The sequence below is a fragment of the Pleurodeles waltl genome, chromosome 8 (genome assembly GCF_031143425.1).
Source record: "Pleurodeles waltl isolate 20211129_DDA chromosome 8, aPleWal1.hap1.20221129, whole genome shotgun sequence".
Taxonomy (NCBI): domain Eukaryota; kingdom Metazoa; phylum Chordata; class Amphibia; order Caudata; family Salamandridae; genus Pleurodeles; species Pleurodeles waltl.
The window spans coordinates 1259810972-1259831269 of record NC_090447.1 but is presented as its reverse complement, the minus strand read 5'-3'; the positions used below and the strand labels follow the sequence as shown (position 1 = coordinate 1259831269).

General features: G+C 44.8%; 1 protein-coding gene across 1 annotated transcript in view; it reads left to right on the top strand.

Moving 5' to 3' along the window:
* The window catches only part of ALOX5AP (arachidonate 5-lipoxygenase activating protein), a 273706-nt gene extending 254196 nt beyond the window's left edge, over nt 1-19510 (top strand). Inside the window, exon 5 of the mRNA XM_069202186.1 lies at nt 18856-19510. Within this exon, the coding sequence (XP_069058287.1) occupies nt 18856-19018 (163 nt within the window). The 3' untranslated portion in view covers nt 19019-19510. The remainder of the gene's footprint in view (nt 1-18855) is intronic.
* The last annotated feature ends 788 nt before the right edge of the window (nt 19511-20298 follow it).

The window sequence follows — 20298 nt, the reverse complement described above, 5'->3', positions numbered from 1 at the left end:
AGATAACTTGTTTGAGTCTTTTGGCAAGAATAGTGGCTAATAGCTTCGAATCTGTATTCAGAAGAGAAATCGGGCGATAGTTACTGCAGTATAATGGATCTTTCTCAGATTTGGGAAGGACAGCTATGATGGCTTTATTTGAGAGTGCAGAGAGCCTACCAGTTTCCTCTGCTTTTTTATATACCTCATAAAGGGCATCTATTGCTTCTGGTTTTACCCAACGGTAAAATTCCCCAGGAAAACTATCTTCTCCAGGTGCTTTATTGTATGGGAGACTGGAGATTGATTGCGTGATTGCATCCTTTGTTATTTCGCCCGCCAGTATGAGCCGGTCCTGTTCATTGAGACAGGGGAGTGTTATTTTATCAAAGAATTCCTGTTCTTTGAGGAGGTCATCATCAACTTCTGAACTATATAACTTGGTATAATAATCTGCAAACGTATTAGCTATTGCTTGAGTCTCAGTTGTTAGCTTACCCTCAGGGTAATATATAGCTGGAATAGCTGTCATAGCTTCTCGCTGTTTTAATCGTGCCGCTAGTAAACAGCCTGCTTTATCTCCTTGTTCATAATTGCGAGCCTTAAGGCTATATAGCATATATTCTGCTTCGGAAGCAGATAGGCCCTCATTACAACCCTGGCGGTCGGTGTTAAAGCGGCGGTAAGACCGCCAACAGGCCAGCGGAAAAAAAAATTGAATCACGACCATGGCGGAAACCACCAACATAGACAGCCACTTTAACACTCTGACTGCCATGGCGGTACAAACAAACAGCTTGGCGGTCACCGCCAACAGACAGGCAGAAGACAATGTACCGCCCCCACTATTATGATAGGCCAATCTGCCACCTTTTCTGGGGCGGATTCAACTCGAACAAAAACACGGCGGAAACAGGACTTGGAAGGGGAAACACTCACCTCTACACAACCCACGAGGAACCAGGACGCCATGGAGCCAGAACTCCAAATACTCCCTGCGATAGTATTCCTGCTCCTCTACCAGGAGCACGAAAGACGGCGGCGACGACCACGGTGAGTACTGCACCTACAACACAGGGGAGGGGGAGGGGATAGGGAAAAGAGAGTGAGACACACACGCAACACGCAACACCCCCACCCTCACCCACAACAACACGCACACTAATACATGCTGCAACATTACATTTACACCCCTCAACCCTCCCGGAAGAACGCAATGACAAAAGGAAATGATTGTAACAATTGTAATCAATAAAAATCCGTTAGTCAGAACTTTAAATACAGCATAAATAATAAAGTACACCAACTATGCAAGTCCGGGTAGTGCACCATTCATAGTCCGTGGACCACTTGGCCCAAAATGCATGGGCGAGGCTGATAGCGCGCCCAGTCTTTATAAATTACTGGTACTTGGACACGCTGGAGGTCGGTGAACCTTTTGACCTAGTTGGGTTCTCCTCATCCAAGAATAGTCGGATCACTCAAATCAATCATCAATAACCATTTATAATCAATAACCAATAATCGATTAATAATCAATCAACAATCAAGAATCAATAGTAATCAGTATTTGACACACCATGACCTTTCAGTGATGAATAACCACACCAGTTTATTAAAAGTTAATGAGTTTATTTCCCTATATTAACAAAGCTAGCACAATATAAGTAAGTCTCAAAATCAAATGATATACGTATACGAACATTACTAGCTGTCCATAGCGACGGAAGAAACTCGATCTACGCAATATCTGGATTATAATGCACTCGGTTATAGCAATGCAAATTACTAATATAAGTAACTGAATTTGACTAATTGCATACATCGGTCAGCATAACAAGATTTCAATTTAGCATGGTGCATCACATGAATACCTCGACTAGCCTCTAATTAGCATTGGCATGTGGGGCTTCATGCAAAACAAATTTAGTCAAAACAAATTTAGAAAACTTCTAGCTTGGGTTCTATCAAAATAAGCAGTTGGTACTTAAAAAGGAAAACACAATGCATAATACAATTATCCTTTCATATTTACCAAATACAATCAGCATTCAAGGAAAAGTCTTCGTCCTTCAGGTACCGGTTCGATCAGCATAGGGCAGATTTCAAGGGGGCAAAGTTAAAGCAAGTTTCCTTGCGGCAGCAAGGAGAATGGGGCAAAAGTTACTGGATGGACAAGACGGGGCAAAATTAAAGTTAAAGTCTCTAGGGTGAGAATTCTTAAAGTCTCTTTCTCTGCGACAGAGAAACGGCATCAAAGTGTCACTTAAAATGGAGTCTTGAATCTGGATTCAAAATGGCATCAAAGAAAATGGCTGACTTCTCTTTGTCCGGTGGGTTTAAGTAAGAAACGGTCCAAATTCTTCAGGGTCTTCCACTGGAGGGTTCATAGGGTGGCTTCCTTTTGACCAATGAATAGTGTCTTTCTCTTAGTACTCATTTGTGCATAAGGTGACCTTGGAGCCTTGGAACAAAAGTAGCAACAAAGTTTGCCAATTAATTCTATATCAGTGTCTTTATTGTCTGCACCTTCAGAAACTGACCTTACTTCAAAAGGGATGAAACTAGCCTAGCACGAAACCTTGAGATAAGTGTATTAGTCATTTCTACTGGAAAAAATACAACCTTAAAATAAAAGTACGTTTTTGTTAATACAAGTGAAAACCACGCAGTTAAATTTGAGACTAGGCAACTAGGCCAAAGCCTCCGCTAAATTTAAGCTAAGCATAAAACTGTTTCAACAAGAAAATCATAGAATACATTTGCAATTATGACGTATTACTACATTTGTCGATTCTACATGATTAATTAAGCTCGTTTATAATAATGGCGAACTACCTCGTGGGCACATTTTCCCACATACATTATTTTTCTTTGCTAAAATCACACTACCTTATACGATTTGGTTACATGATATATGAATATTCGTTAGTCTTTCTTTTTCTGCTTCATCAATGCCCACACTAGATACCAGACTCGAAATGGAGAGAACACTGCTGGGGCATCAGATCAAAATGAAACAGGCACCTCAGGGGGAAGGGGGGGCACAACGCCAGCTCCACGAGGGGCCTCCATGCCCATTGGTGTGTCCTGGGGAGTGCAAAGCCACAGTCTCTCAAGTCTCTCCAATTGGTGGTTTGCCCAATGCTTTATCCTGGGGAGTGCAATGCCACAGTCTCTCAAGTCTCTCCAGTGGGTGGGTTGCCCACTGCTTTATCCTGGGGAGTGCAAAGCCACAGTCTCTCAGTCTCTCAAGTCTCTCCAGTGGGTGGGTTGCCCACTGCTTTATCCCGGGGAGTGCAAAGCCACAGTCTCTCATTTCTCTCCAGTGGGTTGGTTGCCCACTGCTTTATCCTGGGGAGTGCCAAGCCACAGTCTCACAAGTGGATGCCTTTCTCCACTGGTTCTGGAGGGGGCTTTGTGCCCAGAGTGCTTCATCCTGCCAAGGACTGAGGTAGTGGATGTGATACTCCACTGGTTCTGGAGGGGGCTTTGTTCCCTGAGTGCTTCATCCTGCCAAGGACTGAGGTAGTGGATGTGATACTCCACTAGTTGTGGAGGGGGCTTTGTGCCCAGAGTGCTTTATTCTGCCAAGGACTGAGTTAGTGGATGCCTTTCTCCACTGGTTCTGGAGGGGGCTTTGTGCCCAGAGTGCTTCATCCTGCCAAGGACTGAGGTAGTGGATGTGACACTCCACTGGCGGTGGTGCAACATGCAAGCTTCCCATGCTCCTGGAACTGACAACCAGCCTCGTACAACTGACCACTGGGGATGGCAGCCATGTTTGCGGTAGTGCCACTGGCTTAGGATGTTGCGGGCCGCTGGCGGTGCTGGCGGCGGTGTCAGTAGCAGCGGTGCTGGTGGCGGGCTCATTGACGGCAGTGCTGGTGAAGGGCTCAGTGTCTGGCGGCGGTGTCAGTAGCGGTGGTGCTGGTGGCGGGCTCACTGACTGCGGTGCTGGCGGCGGTGTCAGTAGAGGCGGTGCTGGTGGCGGGCTCACTGACTGCAGTGCTGGCGGCAGTGACAGTAGCGGCGGTGCTGGTGGCGGGCTCACTGACGGCGGTGCTGGTGAAGGGCTCAGTGTCTGGGGTGCTGGCGGCGGTGTCTGTGGCGGTGGTGCAGGTGGCGGTGCCTGTGGCAGTCTTGTCTGCCGTGCAGCTTGGGGTCGACGTGGACCTGCCTTTGATTTTCAGGCCCTTCCCCACCTTGGATGGTGGTGCAGCTGCCTTGCCACTTTCAATTTTTGTCTCGACTGAGCCCTTGGTGGTAGGTGTTTTGGCCTTCTCCCTCCGGGATGTGGGCAACTTTTTCTGTTTTGGAGGTGGCGGAATGTCCTTGCCCTTGCTCCTTGGGACACTGGCAGCCCTGTTGCTTGGCGCACTCCAAAATCCCGTTATTGCTGGCACCACTGTGCCCGGTGATGTGGTGGCTGAGGTGCTGGGTTGGGACCTGGAAAGGCGGGCCCTAGGGGACGGACGGGGGGGGAGGTGTAGGGAAGAGGTCAACATTTGATAGGAAAAGTTTTTTAGACACACTGGGACGGGTAGATGGAGGGAGTATGGGAGTGGAGGAAGAGGTAGTGGTTGTAGGAGGTGTTCGTTTGGTGACTTTGGGTGAAGGTGCATGGGGTGTAGGCTGTTGTGAGGTGGATGGCTGTTGGGTGGGTGTGTGACTACATTTGTGTACTTTGGGAGGAGGGCTCACAGACACACTGGGAGAGGATACAGGGGATGTGTGAATGGTAGTGGGTGGTGAGTGCACGTGAGCGGTGTGTGGTGATGGGTGTGCTGGTGATGGAGGTAGTGCCTGAGGATGTAGTGCATGCAGGTGTGAGTGGAGACGAGACTGGGAGGGAGGAGGGAGACATGGAGGAGGGGGACACAGTGGAGGCAATGGATGTTGGTATGTGTGCATGGGTATGATGCTTGTGTGAGTGCCTGTGGGATGTGTGGTGCTTATGTTTGCCTGAGCCACCCTTGTGTGTTGAGGTGTGTGCTTGCTGGTCTGATGGTGTGCTTGGGATAGGCTGAGGTACAGGGGATTGGGTCTGGGTGGAGGAAGTTGGAGGGGGGAGGCTGGACACAGGGACAATGGCTGCCATCAGTGCTAAGGCCAGAGCCTGAAATGCTCTCTGTTGGGCTGCCTGGCCAGAATGAATGCCCGCCAGGTATGCATTTGTTTGCTGCAACTGCCTCTCTACACCCTGGATGGCATTCAGAATGGTAGACTGCCCAACAGTGAGGGATCTCAGGAGGTAAATTAAGAAATCGCAATTACCGAATCGCAAAGGGCCATGTATCCCATTTGCGATTCGGTAATTGCGATTTCTTAAAAATCGCAAATGCAATTATCGAATCGCAAATTGCGATACTGGCCCCATTCGCAGCTATGGGCCTGTTGGCCCATAGCTGCGAATTTTTAGCATTTTCGCAAATTGCGAATTCTGAAACAGAAATCACAATTTGGGAAAAGCAAAGGGCCAGGGTGCTGGGGGCCTAAGGCCCCCTCTCCTGCACCCCATATTTTTTTTTTTTTGCGCATGTAAAGTACACACATGCCAAAAGGGCATGTGTGCTTTACATATCAAATTTAAAAAGGCAGTTTTACTGCATTTTTAAATTTTGCACCAGGTTACCACCTGGTTGCAGGTCATGGTATTTTGCACTTGCAAAATACCATTCTGCGAAAAATCGCAATTTGCGATTTTTTGCAGAATTGCATTGTTACCTGGATTTTGTGAATCGCAAATTGCGATTCGCAAAATCCAGGTCGCAACGCAGAAAATCGCAATTTTTGCACTTTTCTGTTTTTGGTCTGCGAATGCATTTGATGCATTGCAGACCCTGATTTTGCACTTGCAAACGGCCGATTTCGCTGTTTGCGAGTGCAAAATCAGATGATACATCTGGCCCAAAGTGATCCAGCAATACTTCCAGTGAGACACAGGTAAGAAGACATCACTGCCTCCTACATCTCATACAATTGTTAGACCTATCAAATGTCTGTCACTTTCACCCAGTGTATGGACCCTGACCTGTCACTTTGCCTTTCCATTTCACAGATGTGTGTCCCACTGTGTGACCTCTGCTATATTACCTCATGGACTAGAACTGTGTGACATAGGTATGTTGGCAATACAATGGACATTGCTATTTTCCTTAGTTATTGCAAATACACATTTGTGAAAGCACAGACTGACTCCAGATTGTTTTGTGATTCAATGGTGTTTATTTAAGTGCAAATTAGTGGACGGGGTTGGAAAATGGTCAGGGGTGATGGCGGAGGAATGTCCATGGTGGAGTCCAGTTATTTGTTTCACAGGTGCATTGTCCAAAGGGGCATAGGAAGTGGAGCTAGGGCAGTTTAATGATGGACAGGGCGATGAAGTGGGACAGAAGGATGACATTCAGGGTGGTCTCATTTCTTGGCGGGGGTCTTGGCATTGTTCTCTGTCTTTGTCCTGGATCTCAGGGACCGTTTGCGGGGTGGTTCTCCATCTGCAGGGGGTAGGGTGCTGGTGTCGTGGTCCTCTGGCGGTGCCTCCTGTCCACTAGTGCCGGCGGAGGTGGTGGGCAGTTCATCATCGAGGCTAGTGTCAGGGGCCCCTTGTTGTGCCACAGTGTCCCTCCTGGTGTTCACAAGGTCCTTCAGCACCCCTACAATGGTGACCTGGGTGGTGTTGATGGACTTGAGTTCCTCCCTGATCCCCAAATACTGTTCCTCCTGCAGCCACTGGGTCTCCTGAAACTTGGCCAGTACTGTTGCCATTGTCTCCTGGGAATGATAGTACGCTCCCATGATGTTGGAGAGGGCCTCGTGGAGAGTGGGTTCCCTGGGCCTGTCCTCCCCCTGTAGCACAGCAGTCCTCCCAGTTACCCTGGTTTCCTGTTCCTCTTTCCCCTGAACCGTGTGCCCACTGCCAGTGCCCCCAGGTCCCTGATGTTCTTGGGTTTGTGGGTTTGCCTGGGTTCCCTGTAGTGGTGGACACACTGCTGGTTGACATGTCCTGGGGACAGAGGTGTGGGCCCGCTGGGTGGGTGCTCTGCTGGTGTTTCCTGAGGGGGGAGGCTCTGTGGTGGCATGTGCCAGTGTGAGGGGAACCGACTGTCCTGAGGCCCCAGATGGGCCGGGCTGGTCATCTAGATCCAGTTGGACAGAGCTGCTGTCATCACTGTGGGCCTCTTCTGTGGGGGGAGTGGACACGTCTGGAACCTCCTGTCCGGTGATGTTGGGTAGGGGTCTTGCAGGGGTGTAAAGGCATGATTATTGCATCTGTGTGTGCCATTGTGTGCAATGGGTGGGTGACTCTGTACCCCAGTGCTTACATTCCTGTCTAGGACCTTGTGTAATATTTGATTTGGGGATCTGTGTGGGTATCTGTGGTGGACATGCTTTGGTGATGGGTGTCCATGCTTTGGTGTTGCATGCAGGGCTTTTTGTTGGGATGGGTGCTTTGTGATAGTGGGACATATGTGAGGTGTTAGAATGTTGGGGGTGAGGGTGAAGGTGGGGGTATGTGATAGCATGCAGGTAGGGTGGGGGATGTAATAGTTAAAATTTGACTTACCAGGGTCCATTCCTCCAGCTACTCCTGCGAGGCCCTCAGGATGCAGTATAGCCAAGACCTGCTCCTGCCATGCTGTTAGTTGTTGGGGGAGGAGGTGAGGGTCCGCCGCCAGTCCTCTGAACTGCAATCTGGTGTCTTGAGACCACGGAACGTACCTTCCCCTGTAGGTCGTTCCACCTCTTCCTGATGTCATCCCGTGTTCTTGGATGCTGTCCTACTGCGTTGACCCTGTCCACGATTCTGCGCGATAGCTCCATCTTCCTAGCCTTGGAGGTGTGCTGCACCTGTGATCCGAATAGCTGTGGCTCTACCCGGACGATTTCCTCCACCATGACCCTGAGCTCCTCCTCAGAGAACCTGGGGTGTCTTTGCGGTGCCATGATGTGGTGTGGGTGATGTGTGAGGTGGTGTGTGTTGTGATGTGTGAGGGGATGTGTTTGGGTGTGTTGTGTGAGGTGTGTGGATGTTGTGTGAGCGATGGTGTTGTGTGCCTGTGGATGCTAGTTTGTTGATGGTGGTGTCTCTTTCTGTGCTTCGTTCTAAATTTTTGGTAGTACGGGTTTGTGGGTGTGTGTTTTATATTGTATTGGGTGTGTGGGAGTGGTGTGTGTATGTGTATCAGGTGTGAGTATTTCGAATTGTCCAATGTGGTTGTGTTTTGTAAATGTGTGTGTATTTTGAGCGCACGGTGTGTACCGCCAATGGAATACCCTGGTTGAAAGACCGACGCGTGGATTCGTGGGTCGTGATAGTGTGGGAGTATTCCTGTTGGGGTGACGGTGGAGGTTTTGTTATCACCAGTTTATCACTGACCTTTGGTGTGGCGGACTTGTGTGGGTGTCTAGATTTTGGCGGATTCCGAGCTGTGGGTCGTAATAGCTGTAGCGGAATTCCGCCGCCGCAGCGGTGTGTTGGTGGTCTTCTGCACGGCGGTAAGCGGGATTTACCGCCAATGTTGTAATGAGGGCCATAGTGTATTAAGTTCCATCTTAGATTTTTCCAATCTGAAAGTTTCAGTTGGATTACTAAAATGAGTATGTGTCAGTGTTTTTATATCATTTTCCAAAATGGCCTGTTGTTCTATTCTGCGTTTATTTGTTGTGGCAGAATTCCTCATAATTTGCCCCCTAATAGCAGCTGCCCATAAGATTTGTGGAGAAGAAAATGAGCCTTTGTTATCTTTCATATAAGTAGTCAAATGTAATTGTAATTGTGACTTTTCTGCTGGTAGATTGTAGCAAGATTTGTTTAATCGCCATGGTTTCCTACAAGGGCGTTTCAGACCCCAATCAAGCTGGAGACTGATAGGAGCATGATCTGACAGTGCAATTTCTAAAGTATCACAATCTAGTACTTGTGGTGTAATAGAATGTGAAACAAGGAAGTAATCTATTCTATTATAGGAATCACGTACTGCTGAGTGATACGTAAACTCCTTATGTGATGGATGTAGTAAGCGCCAGATATCAATCAAACCATGATCTTCTCTGATGTCTCCCAGTATGGCTCTATCTCTACCATGAGTTGTGTCCAGGGGACCCGTTCTGTCTAAGATCACATCTGGAGCAAGATTCCAATCGCCTCCCAAAACTATTCTGGAAATTCCCATTTCTGTTAGAATTCTATTTAGATGAAGGAAAAAGGGGGCTTTAGTCCCAACAGGGACATAAATGGAACCCACTCCTAATATATTATTACCAACGTTAAGCTTGGCTAAAACAAATCTACCATCCTCATCAGACCATGACTGTAGTATTTGGCATTGCAGTGTTTTCCGTATTAGAATGGCTACACCACTTTTCCTAGTAGTAATGTGGGATGTAGGATCGCCTGATACGTGAGAAGGGGATTTTCAGCTGTAAAGAATCTGGCCTACAGAATTTCGTTTTAATTTTTCTGATTCTATATCAGATAGATGAGTCTCCTGGATGAGAGCAATGTCAGTAGGTTTGGAGGCTACATAGGAAAGAATTGTCTTCCTTTTAATGTAATTATTAAAGCCATTGACATTGATAGAGACAATTTGCATAGGACTTGTTGTCATGATGCTGACTCGAAATGTTAGAGTATATTTGTACTGTGTGAAACTGAGTCAAAATGCTAAAAAAAAGGAAAAAGGAAGTAGATAAATTGTATGGTAATGTGATAGTGGAAAATTACTGGAGAGAAAAAAAAACTATCCGGAATATAGTAAACCTGAAACCAATATGTGGAACTATAATCATAAAATATTGTTATCACTAAACCCTAAATGGTGTAAGTACACCGTTCTAAGTGCTAGAATGCAAAAGAACACTGCAGATCAAAGAATATGTATCTTTCGCCAGTGGGTCTAAACCTCAATTCTAGACCCAGACTCGGCAGGGGAGGAAAGGAAAACCAATCATGGTAAATAGATTATAAGAAAAACTACTGCATGGAGTTATAAAGTCTATCCAAGAGAAAATCTGCATAAACAAATACAGTATGAAATGTACATGGGTATTGAACAACAATATATGAGGAAAGTAAATGAATTGTATCCATTGGAATGGATAACTGCAGTAAAACAGTAATAATATTATATTAATACATAGCATGTATAAATATACTTATCTAGCTGGAAGAAATGACAGTGGAAGGTTGAGCATCAGTTACTTTATCAAAAGACGTGGATGACTTTAGAGGTGATCTCGATTTGTCTCTGGAATTTTCCTGGGCGAACACCTCTACGTAGTGGACTGCTTTATCTCTGTCAAAGTATTTCTTAAAGGTACAGACCTGTAATCTACCAGTACGATGGCTTTGTGGATCATTCTGTAATTGAAGCGGACTATTCATAGATGTTTTTTTCAGGGGTGGTGGTGTTGAGTCCATATGTTGGTCATCCAAACTGTCCAGGAAGCGTACCAGTTCATGATGTAAGAGGCATTCTATAATCGGTCTAGGTCTAGATTCAAGAGTTGAAGTTGAAGTTCTTGATCGAATTCTGTGAGCTCTCTGCAACTCAACTGGATGCTCAAAAGATATGCTCAGTAGCCACGGTATTAACGTTAGTAGCAAGTTCTTCACATCATTATTGACTTCCATTTTTTCTGGAATTCCATAAAAACAAATGTTATTTCTTCTGGCCCTGTCTTCCAAATCTATAACTTTTTGTTTTAGGTGCCAGATATCCGGGCCCCAATACTTTGCATTATCTAATTTCTCTTCCAAAAAGGTGGTTCTTTTATCTAACATTTCCACTTTGGTATGAAAAGAGTTTAGATCCATCCGTATTGTCTTCATTTCTGTTGCGAGATCTGAAATTTTGACATCCATAGATCCCAATCATTGCCCCACGGCAGATATCTCTTTTTAAAGCAATGTCTTGTGGCACAATAGAAGAAGTGCCTGGAGGTACAGTGTTCCCTACTATTTGTGTAAACAAAGGCTTTCTATTAGATTTGTCACTGGCCATACTGTTATACTTTAATGTTAGAGAAGACAAAAAATAATACAGCTTAGTAATCAAATATGGTATCCAATCGAGTCACAAAGTAGGTAGATATTAACACTGTAAATGGTGACAGACATCTGGGATTTTAAAATTATGGCTATATGTTTTCAAGCGGTTGTCCCTGAAAAACACTGCATCAGAAATGTACAGTTTTCGTCTGCCTATGAAAAATTCACTTTACCCCCTCTGCTGATAGGAATTCCGTCATTAACTTAATTTCGTAGTAGAGTCTGAATTGTCAAATTTAGAGAAATACCTCAGAAGTGAAAGTTCATATGCTTTTCATACAGCAGCCTTTCGACATTCAAGGAAAGGAATTTCACATATCTCTTCAGAAACCGTCTGTGTTTTCTGATAGAATGAGTAATTTTCACAAACTCTCTCAGCTGTAGGAACGGTGTACAACACTCACTTGCCCAACTGTATTTACGCCACACACCTGTAGACAAGAAATTCCTGCACTTACATAATCATGTAATGGAATCTGAACAGTTAAGTGAAGAGAAATACCTCAGAGTTGAGAGTTCTCATATGCTTCTCTTACAGCAGCCTTTTCACTTATCTCATCAGCAGCTGGCTGTGTTTCCTGACAGAATTAGTATTTTCCACAGACTTCTAGAATTTTAAAAAATAATGACTGAATCCTTTCAGACAGGTGTCCCTAAAAACCAGTGCATCAGAAATAGCTCACATTTTGCCTGCCTATCCAAATTCGCTTTACACCCTCTGCTGATGGGAATTCCAGCATTTACTTAATTGTGTAGGAGACTCTAAACTGTCAAATGAAGAGAAATACCTCAGAAGTGAAAGTTCATATGTTTCCCCTACAGCAGCCTTTCAACTTTCAAAAAAGGAAATTCCACTTATCTGTTAAGAAACTGGCTGTATTTCCTAACAGAATGAGTAACATTCACAGACTCTCTCAGCTGCAGAAATGGTGTACAACACTCACTTTCCTAACTGCATTTGCTCCACACACTCTGCTGACAAGAAATTCCTGTGCTCACATATCACATAATGGAGTCTGAACAGTTAAATGAAGAGAAAATACCTCAGATTTGAGGGTTGCCGGAGGCTTCCCTGTACTGTGTGGAGAGGTCAACCAAAGGTCAACAGTAATTTAATTCCCCTGGTGCAACCTCCCAGTTTAAACATGAAGAAAGCCCCTTATCTCTTCAGCAGCTGACTCTGTGTCCTGACAGAAAGTATTGTTATTTGCTCAGCTGAGGGGCCCTGTTCAGGTGATTTGTAGCCAGGCTTCAGGGCTTCAATTAAGAACTCTGTTTTAACTGTCATTTCTCACTTCAGAAATAACTTCAGAGTTATGACACTGTTATCACATTTATATTGCCTTTCATTCTGGCTCCAAGGAGGCTTTTTGACAGCTGTTTGGGTAACCCTTCTCCCCTCCAGTCTCGGAGCTCTACGAGGCGGCCATTTCAGACGGCAGCCAGACTCCACTCCTCTCTGCAGTATGTGCTGCCCTGCCCTGTCTTGCAACCTCTCTGTGGGTCACTTCACCATTTTCAGCCCATCTGTATGACCCCTGCAGTTACTATGTTTCCCCAATCAGTAACATTTGCAGAGCCAAGAGGCCTCACACGAGATTTAAAATGGAAGCCAGACCTATTGGCGATGTTTTCCAGTGTCTCATACATTTTGTGAACTTTTTGAAAGATTTGTAAAAACTAAATTGAGTCAGAGGATTGCTGGGATGGTTCTGTTACACCTCTCAATCACCAGGCCCAATTTATTTGTTGAAACATCATGGCAGGAAAACACTAAACATGTGCACCGGATGTCATGGGAGTGATGCAGTTTCTTGTCTCTTGCTATCCACGCCATTGACCACATACACATGAAAATGAGGCCCAGTGGTAAAGGTGGGGGGAAAAGGGAAAGGAACAAGAGAGAAAACAGAAACTCAGGACATCACATCCTGTCCAGACACATTGATTGAACAAGGATATATGCTTAATATTATATGCAAGCATATTTTACATAACTTTTCATTTAGGTTTCTAGGCTGTAATAGTGAATGACTATAGCTTGGCAATATTTCTGTGTAATCAACTCTCTGCATTTTGATAGAAAACTGCAATTCCTGAAAAGTAACCATAAGAATGAGAGCCTCAAAAAATCTATCTATCTATCCATCTATCTTCAAAAAATATCACATCCTTGTTACCCCAACAGTCACCTCACTCCTCACTCCTGCGGGAGTCAGGGTCCCATGAGAGCGAGCACTCTGATTGGCTACCTCATGAAAAAAAACATTGTGGTGGCCATTACAGGACTCAGGGACTTTGTTCCTGTCCTGAAAATGTTTTAAAAAACACAATTTAAGTGGGCAGGGTAGGTATACCCTGCTCCCATAGCCCGTGTGGGGGGTACCCAAAAGGGCCGCCCGGGTTCAAAATTACAAAAATAAATTATTTTTTGCTTCGGTCCTGTGGCACTCCCACAGAATATCTCAGTAAGAAAAATCTCAAAAAATGGCAGGAGTTATTGATTTTTCACTTAAGATGACCCCCAGGAAGTGGGTCAAATAATTGATATATATATTACCTAGTGGCGGTCACTACTAGGTAGTTATAGTTAGGACCATGTTTCCATGGAAAAAAACATTTTTTGACTTGCCTATATCTCTGGCACTGTTTGACTAATCTTAACAACATTTTCCCAAAAAGTGTTGCGCACAGAAAGTTTCAAGGTGACCCGTCAAGCGGGGGCCGAGAAAAAGGGGGGGTGGTGAAAAAAGTTGTGTTTCCCATGTTAATTGCCTTAGGACCTTTAGACACGTCTACAGTCTGAACCACTGGACGGAATAACACCAAATTTGCAGAAAGCTAGCTTTTGGTACTCAGATTGTGGTTTTGCTTATTTGGTGTTAATCTGTTCAGTAGTTTTTTGAGAAATTTAGGAACATCCAAATTTGTATATCTCTGGCCTTGAAGTATTTACAAGGGAAATGCACAGCGCTGATTGGCTGCCAACACTTCAAACCATCTTGGGACTTCGCTTTAGCCGAGTCCCAGAAGAAAACACACAAAAAATAGGAAAGAAAAGGGGCCATGGTATAGACACCGTGACCCCTTAGTTCTGGTGGCGGGGTCCCAGAGGTACATCCCAGAGCAAAAAAGCATTGTTTTTTAAAAGCCCCTGAGTGGGCCAGGTCCTGGCATTCATAATTTTGAATGTGGGGGGACCACCACCTCCCTGGGGCAATTTGTGTGATATATGAGGGGACCTGTGTGCCCCCGTGCCCTGGAGACCACCACCTCCCCAGGTCCCCAGTGCAAAATGCTTTAATTGTGTGGGGGAGGCCCATCGGCCTCCCCCATAGCATCTGGGTCCACCACCTCCCTAGGGCATTCATCTGATTATGTGTAAGGGGAGGGTGATGGGATATCCCATAAAGGGTTAAAAAAATATATTAAAAAAAGAATAGCTTAAATGTGAAGGTCACAGACCTTCACACTGACCTCTAAGGGTTTGAGTCCAGGTGTTTCCCTGTTCATATCCCTCCTTTTTTTTCAATTTTTAAACTTGAAATATTTTGGGCTCATACGAAAGTTGATCTTACTGTTTTTAATTGACAAATATATTTTTATTTTTAATTTTGCAGAAATATCTCATTCTAAGTATGGCATCCATCAAAGCCTAAAAACTCTCTATCTCCCTCTTGCTCTCTCTCTCTCTCTCTTTTAATCTTTTTCCCACTCATACACCCACTCAGACCCTTACGCACCCACTTACAGACCCACTCAGGCACTCTTGCACCCACTCAGACTCACTCAGACCCTCGTGCCCCCACTCCAGCCCCACTCAGACCCTCACGCACCCACTCACAGACTCACTCAGACGCTAGATATGGATATTACTTACTTGCGGTCGCTAGTTGGCAGTTATAGTGAAGACTTAGGCCCCTATTTATACTTTTTTTGCGCCGCTTTTTTACGCAAAAGCAGCGCAAAAATACAAAATACAATTGTATTTTGTAAGTTTGCGCTGTTTTTGCGTAAAAAAATGATGCAAATGCGGTGCTAAAAAAAGTATAAATATGGGCCCTAGTTTCCATTGAAAAAGCTTTTGTTGACTTGGCTATGTCTTTAGCACCTTTTGACAAATCTTCACAAAACGTTCCCAAAAAACTGTGCCCAAGGGTTTTGTTTTGCAAGGAAATGGGGGCAGAGAAAAAGGGAAGGTAAAAAAAAGTGTGTTTCCCCTGTTAATTCCCTAAGACTTTTTAGGCATGTCTGCAGCCCGAACCGCTGGATGTAAGTACACTAAATTTGTCAAAAAGGTAACTTTTGGTCTACAGATGAGTCTTTTTTTCATTTGGTGTAAATCGATTCAGTAGTTTAGAAGAAATTAAAGGAAATCCAAATTTGTATATCTAGTGTCATGACGAATTCACAAATACTGCAGGGATTTGATTGGCTGCCAACATTACAGCACAAGGCCCTCCCCTCCTAGGGCTTACTAAAGCTCCGGGGACCACCACCCCACAGGCTATGAGTATAAAGTACGTGGGGGACCGCATGCCCCCCCACCCGCAGAGACCACCACCTCCCTGGGGCAAAATACTTTAATAATAATAGGGGGTTCCTGCGGACAATCCCCGGGCCCCACCACTTCCCTGGGGTTTAAAGTTAATAGTATGTGAGGGGCCATGCGGCCCCCGTACCTCAGGGACCACCATCTCCCTGGGGCAAAATACTTTAGTAATAATAGGGGGGTCCTGCAGAGCCCCGGGAATCGCCAGCTTCCCAGGGCTTAAAGTTAAAAGTATGTGGGCGCACAGGCCCCTCGGACCACCACCTCCCGAGCCAAAATACTGCTAGAAAAGTATGTGCGGTCCTGCGGACCCCCCCAGGCCTCATGGACCACCTTCTCCCTGGGGATACTAAATGAAATAAGGAGAGGGTCTGTCACGGATCCCTGGGCCAAGGAACCACTACCTTTCCAGGACAAATGTCAAACAATGGAGGGAGGCCATACATGGCTCTGGGAACTTCCACCCTCCAAGGCCAGCTCCTGTGACCTCCCGAAGTGCCCAACCTGGGGAGGTAGCTGTTTGCTTTTGTTTGGTGGGAGCCAAGCAAAAGCAGACCTAACTCTGCTTTCAGCAAGCAGGAGCTGTCAAACAACTCCTGTTTGCTTGAAAAGGAGCTTTCATCTCTTTCCCTCTCGTGTATTTGACATGAAAACATTGCTCCCACAAGCAGGGAGCTGCTGTTTAAAGCAGCTCCCTGCTTGGGGAGCAATGCAAGCTCCCGGAGGAGAAAGTAGCCAGCTGGGACCGCGTGGGCCTTAAGGCTCTCTCCACAGTCCTCCAAAATTTAAAAAAAAAAGGATTTTCAAGGTGGAACAGATGCTCGAGGAACAATCACATTGGCAAAGGTACAGACACACAAGGTCACTGGAGACATTTCCTTGACGTCCTTTACGCAGCTGTAATGTAGGAGATGTACTGTACATTTACCCAACGAAGTAGCACTTACTAATTAGCCAGTAGAAAGTACTCCAGTTCGGTAGACACTTTGCACAAAACGGGGGCCTCTTGTTTGATAAATGCACAGGGTAGGATTCATTCTGGCACAATGCTCATCTCACAGAAGTTGAAGCTCAACAGGAAGCACTTACAGATATAAACAAAGGAGGTGTCCACGTTAACGCTCCACTTCTGTGAAGTACTAATCATCCTAACTTCGTGCACATGGTCAAGACAAAGCAAGTGTGTTTTGTCTGTATTCCCACCTTGAAAAGTTATCTGTAATCCTTGATGGAGGTGTTTGCATCCTTGCCTTTTTCGAGCGCCATATCTCATGTAGTGACTATAGAGTGGGTTATTTCTTGTCAGCTGCTGCTGAGACCTACACCTTCCGCAGTGTTGGGTGGTTATACGTGGTTGGCTGCATGCCCAGCAGCCAACCCCTGCCACGCATGGCCAAAGCCCATGCGTGACAATGGTTAAATTAATGTATATTAATTAAAATTACCATAACTCGCAACCCTGCCATGGACAGTTTTTTCGTGAAAAATGTTATTGCAAATATTACATTGATATTATCAATGGTGTTATCAAAGATGTCATGAGTGCTGTCATTTCTGGGGTAATTAGCAGTGCATGGCAGGGTACAAGTTATAGTTACCTTAGGGTACGAGTTATAGTTACTTGAAATAACTCTAACAGGTGAATGCCTATGGTTTTGTATGTTACGTAAAGTGATGAATGAAATGCTTGAATTAATCTCAGGCACTGGTAATTACTCAGGACCGCATCCCACTCCATGGTTATCTTGCACACCATGCCACCTCAGATTAGACCTAGCCATATGTAAATCATTCTTGACCCTGCTCAGATGGGAACACTTCAGACGAATCTGCCAGATCCTCCCTGAAGCAGAACACAAGCAATCCAGGACTGGTTGCACTCTAGGTAGCAATCATCAGGCAAGTATATTTTGGTTCCAGAGGAGAAGAGAAAAGCTGAGTATAAAGATTACTGGTAACTAATTGAAGTATGCTTGTTTGCTAAAAATACCAACTCCCCAGGCCCCTTAAAAAAGAAAGTTTTCGAGCCATTCTGTGGAATGTATGGATTTATTGGAAAACAAATTCACTTGAGGTGCAGCAAATGCTAGAGTTAGAATTTGAAGTAATGCTGTATTACAAAGAACACGAGTTCTATTATATGTGCCGTGGAGGACAACCATATTACAGTAGGGAGGCTACAGTAAAACTGATCATGAGGGTGCAAATTTTGTATCTGAGCGATCACAAGGTGGTGTGCCCTCATCTGCATGGGGAAGTACGCCCGGGTAAATAAACACTTTTTCCCTGTGTCCTTGCAGTATTACAAAAGCAGGAATAGGGGAAATACCAAGGGAGTGGGATACATTTAGTGCACCATTTGAAGGCAACTTTTTGGAAGGGGCACAACGAACCCAGAGACCAACAAAGGTATCTCTCACAGGTGGGTGTAATCATGCACTGCATCCAGCTGCGGTGGATCACAAAAGAAAGACTTGGCAGTTTGAAAACAATAGTCTGCCTTTCACAGCGGGCGTGCTGTAAATGATGTCCCTGGATTTGAAGATGGTGTGGGCCAACAGGGGGAGCCAAAGGAGTTACATCAGGGTGTAGGGATGTGCTCCTATTTCTTCAGACCTTAGATGAGATGTGCTGCGGCATGTAGGATGCCTGTAAGTAGGGCCTGTGTGGAGTTTGGAGATCATAGACCAGGAGGTTACCACCATTCAGTTGCAAGAGTCGAAGGGCTTGGCCAGCAGTTCTGTAGTTGCTTTCTGGAAGAAATGGTTTTGCTTTCTTCAGAAGAGAGAGCTGGTACCATGCCTTCTTGGTTTTATTAAAATGCGCTACTTAAGTGTAAGGTTAGGATCCAAGGGGAATCCAAGCGACTTGGCATTAAATAAAATTTGGGGCTGAAGCTGCTAAGATTCATGTCACTGATCCAGGTTTGTACTATTTCTTGCTTGTTATTCTTAGCGAATAACATGGATTATGCTTTTGTGGGGTTAAGCTTCAGGTAGGCACTGAACAAACTGGTCAGTATGAGGTGCAGGCAGTATTTGAGGTGTTTGATGTCTGGTGCACGCTCCCATTCTGCTGTAGCTGCAGTGGCTAGTTGCAATATTGATGTAGCATAGCCTGAAGAACACAGCTTTATTAAAAATGAGCAAAGGGATCACAATTTTTCCTGCATTGTTGATTCTATGTTTTTAAGACCTTTTTCTTTCCATGTGGTTGAGGGTTATATGGTGTTTTGTAAAATGTGACTTTTCTGTCTTTTCTGTTTCTGCAGCACTCCTGGCTACATCTTCGGAAAACGCATCATGCTCTTCTTATACCTGATGACTCTGGCCGGAATACTGAACTATTTTCTTGTTCAGTTGTTCGGAAGCAACATTGAAGCCTACATAAAAGTGATCAGCAGCACCATTTCACCCCTTCTCATCATTGCTTAGATACGATGAACTGATTTGCCACAGCACTTACTCATTGGTGGTATTACCGGAAGGTGCGACACTAGGGAGTGCATTTCTATGACGCTTCCTGTAATTTCCGGAAATGTTTACGACAGCAAGATTCTGCTGGAAAATAGATGAGGTCATTACTGCTAGTAACATTGTTAATGCCAGTGAGTCCTTTATAACTCAATGTAGAAAGGATTGTTTCCCTGATCATACTACTGGCTTTCGGTAGAGACCTTTTGTAGTAATAATTCTACTAGGTGGCCGGCCTTGCTTAGTCAAATTTAGTTGTTTTAGGATTTTTCCATAGATTTTGTCCTTTAGCCATTTTAGTACAGCATTATGACCTCAACTCTGCTTCTAAAATGCCCATTTTACATTTCCTCTGCTAGCGCAGCTGAAAGTGTGCGCGTTTTTTCACATTATCTGCAGCATGTGTTGAGATATGGATTATTGCTTCAAGATAAATAAACAGCGATTGCAGTGGCCTGTTGATAAACTCAGTTATTTATTTAGTTGTCATCTTTTACACCGGCTTTCCGTATAAACAATGTTAAAGCCTTCTGGTAACATCGCACAAACAGCTTTGGCTTGGCAAAAAAAATAATTATCTACCTGGTGCCCAAAAAAATACCAAACTTTTTCTCCGATAATCCTCTGCTCCCATTTGAGCCAGAGAAGTGCTTAATTTGTAAAAAAAAAAAAAAAAGAAAAAAAGAAAGAAAGAAAATAAGTACATGTGCGTGCCCCAAATTTTTCGTCGAAGGCCCGTCGCCCGCCTGAACCACTGGCGAGTCTCACTTCTACCACTGGCGCAGGACGTTGAGTTGAAGGAACCACCATATTTTATAGCTGAGGTGCTATTTTGGTTGCCAACTTCAGGGCACTTCACAAGTAAGCCACAAATTCCACTTTGGTCACTACATAAGACGTGTTCGGTGAATGCTGGCATGCCTGCTAAACTTTGCAATTTTGCCAGTAGGCGGTGTGAGTGCAGTAACAGACTCATATTTAGCAGTCCTGTGTACTTGTAATCTTTGATAAGGGCACAAATATAAACTGTCCTTATTCCATAACCCCTTACCTGTTGACCCCTTCCCCTCAGTGCTAAGCCTTTTTGGCTATTTGAGGTAGTTTGCACTTAGGTTATTTTGCACACAAGTTATTCACACCAAGGTCCATATTTATACTTTTTTAGCGCCCCATTTGCTTCATTTTTTGACTCAAAAGCAGCGCAAATTGCATTTTGTAAGTTTGCGCCGATTTTGTGTAAA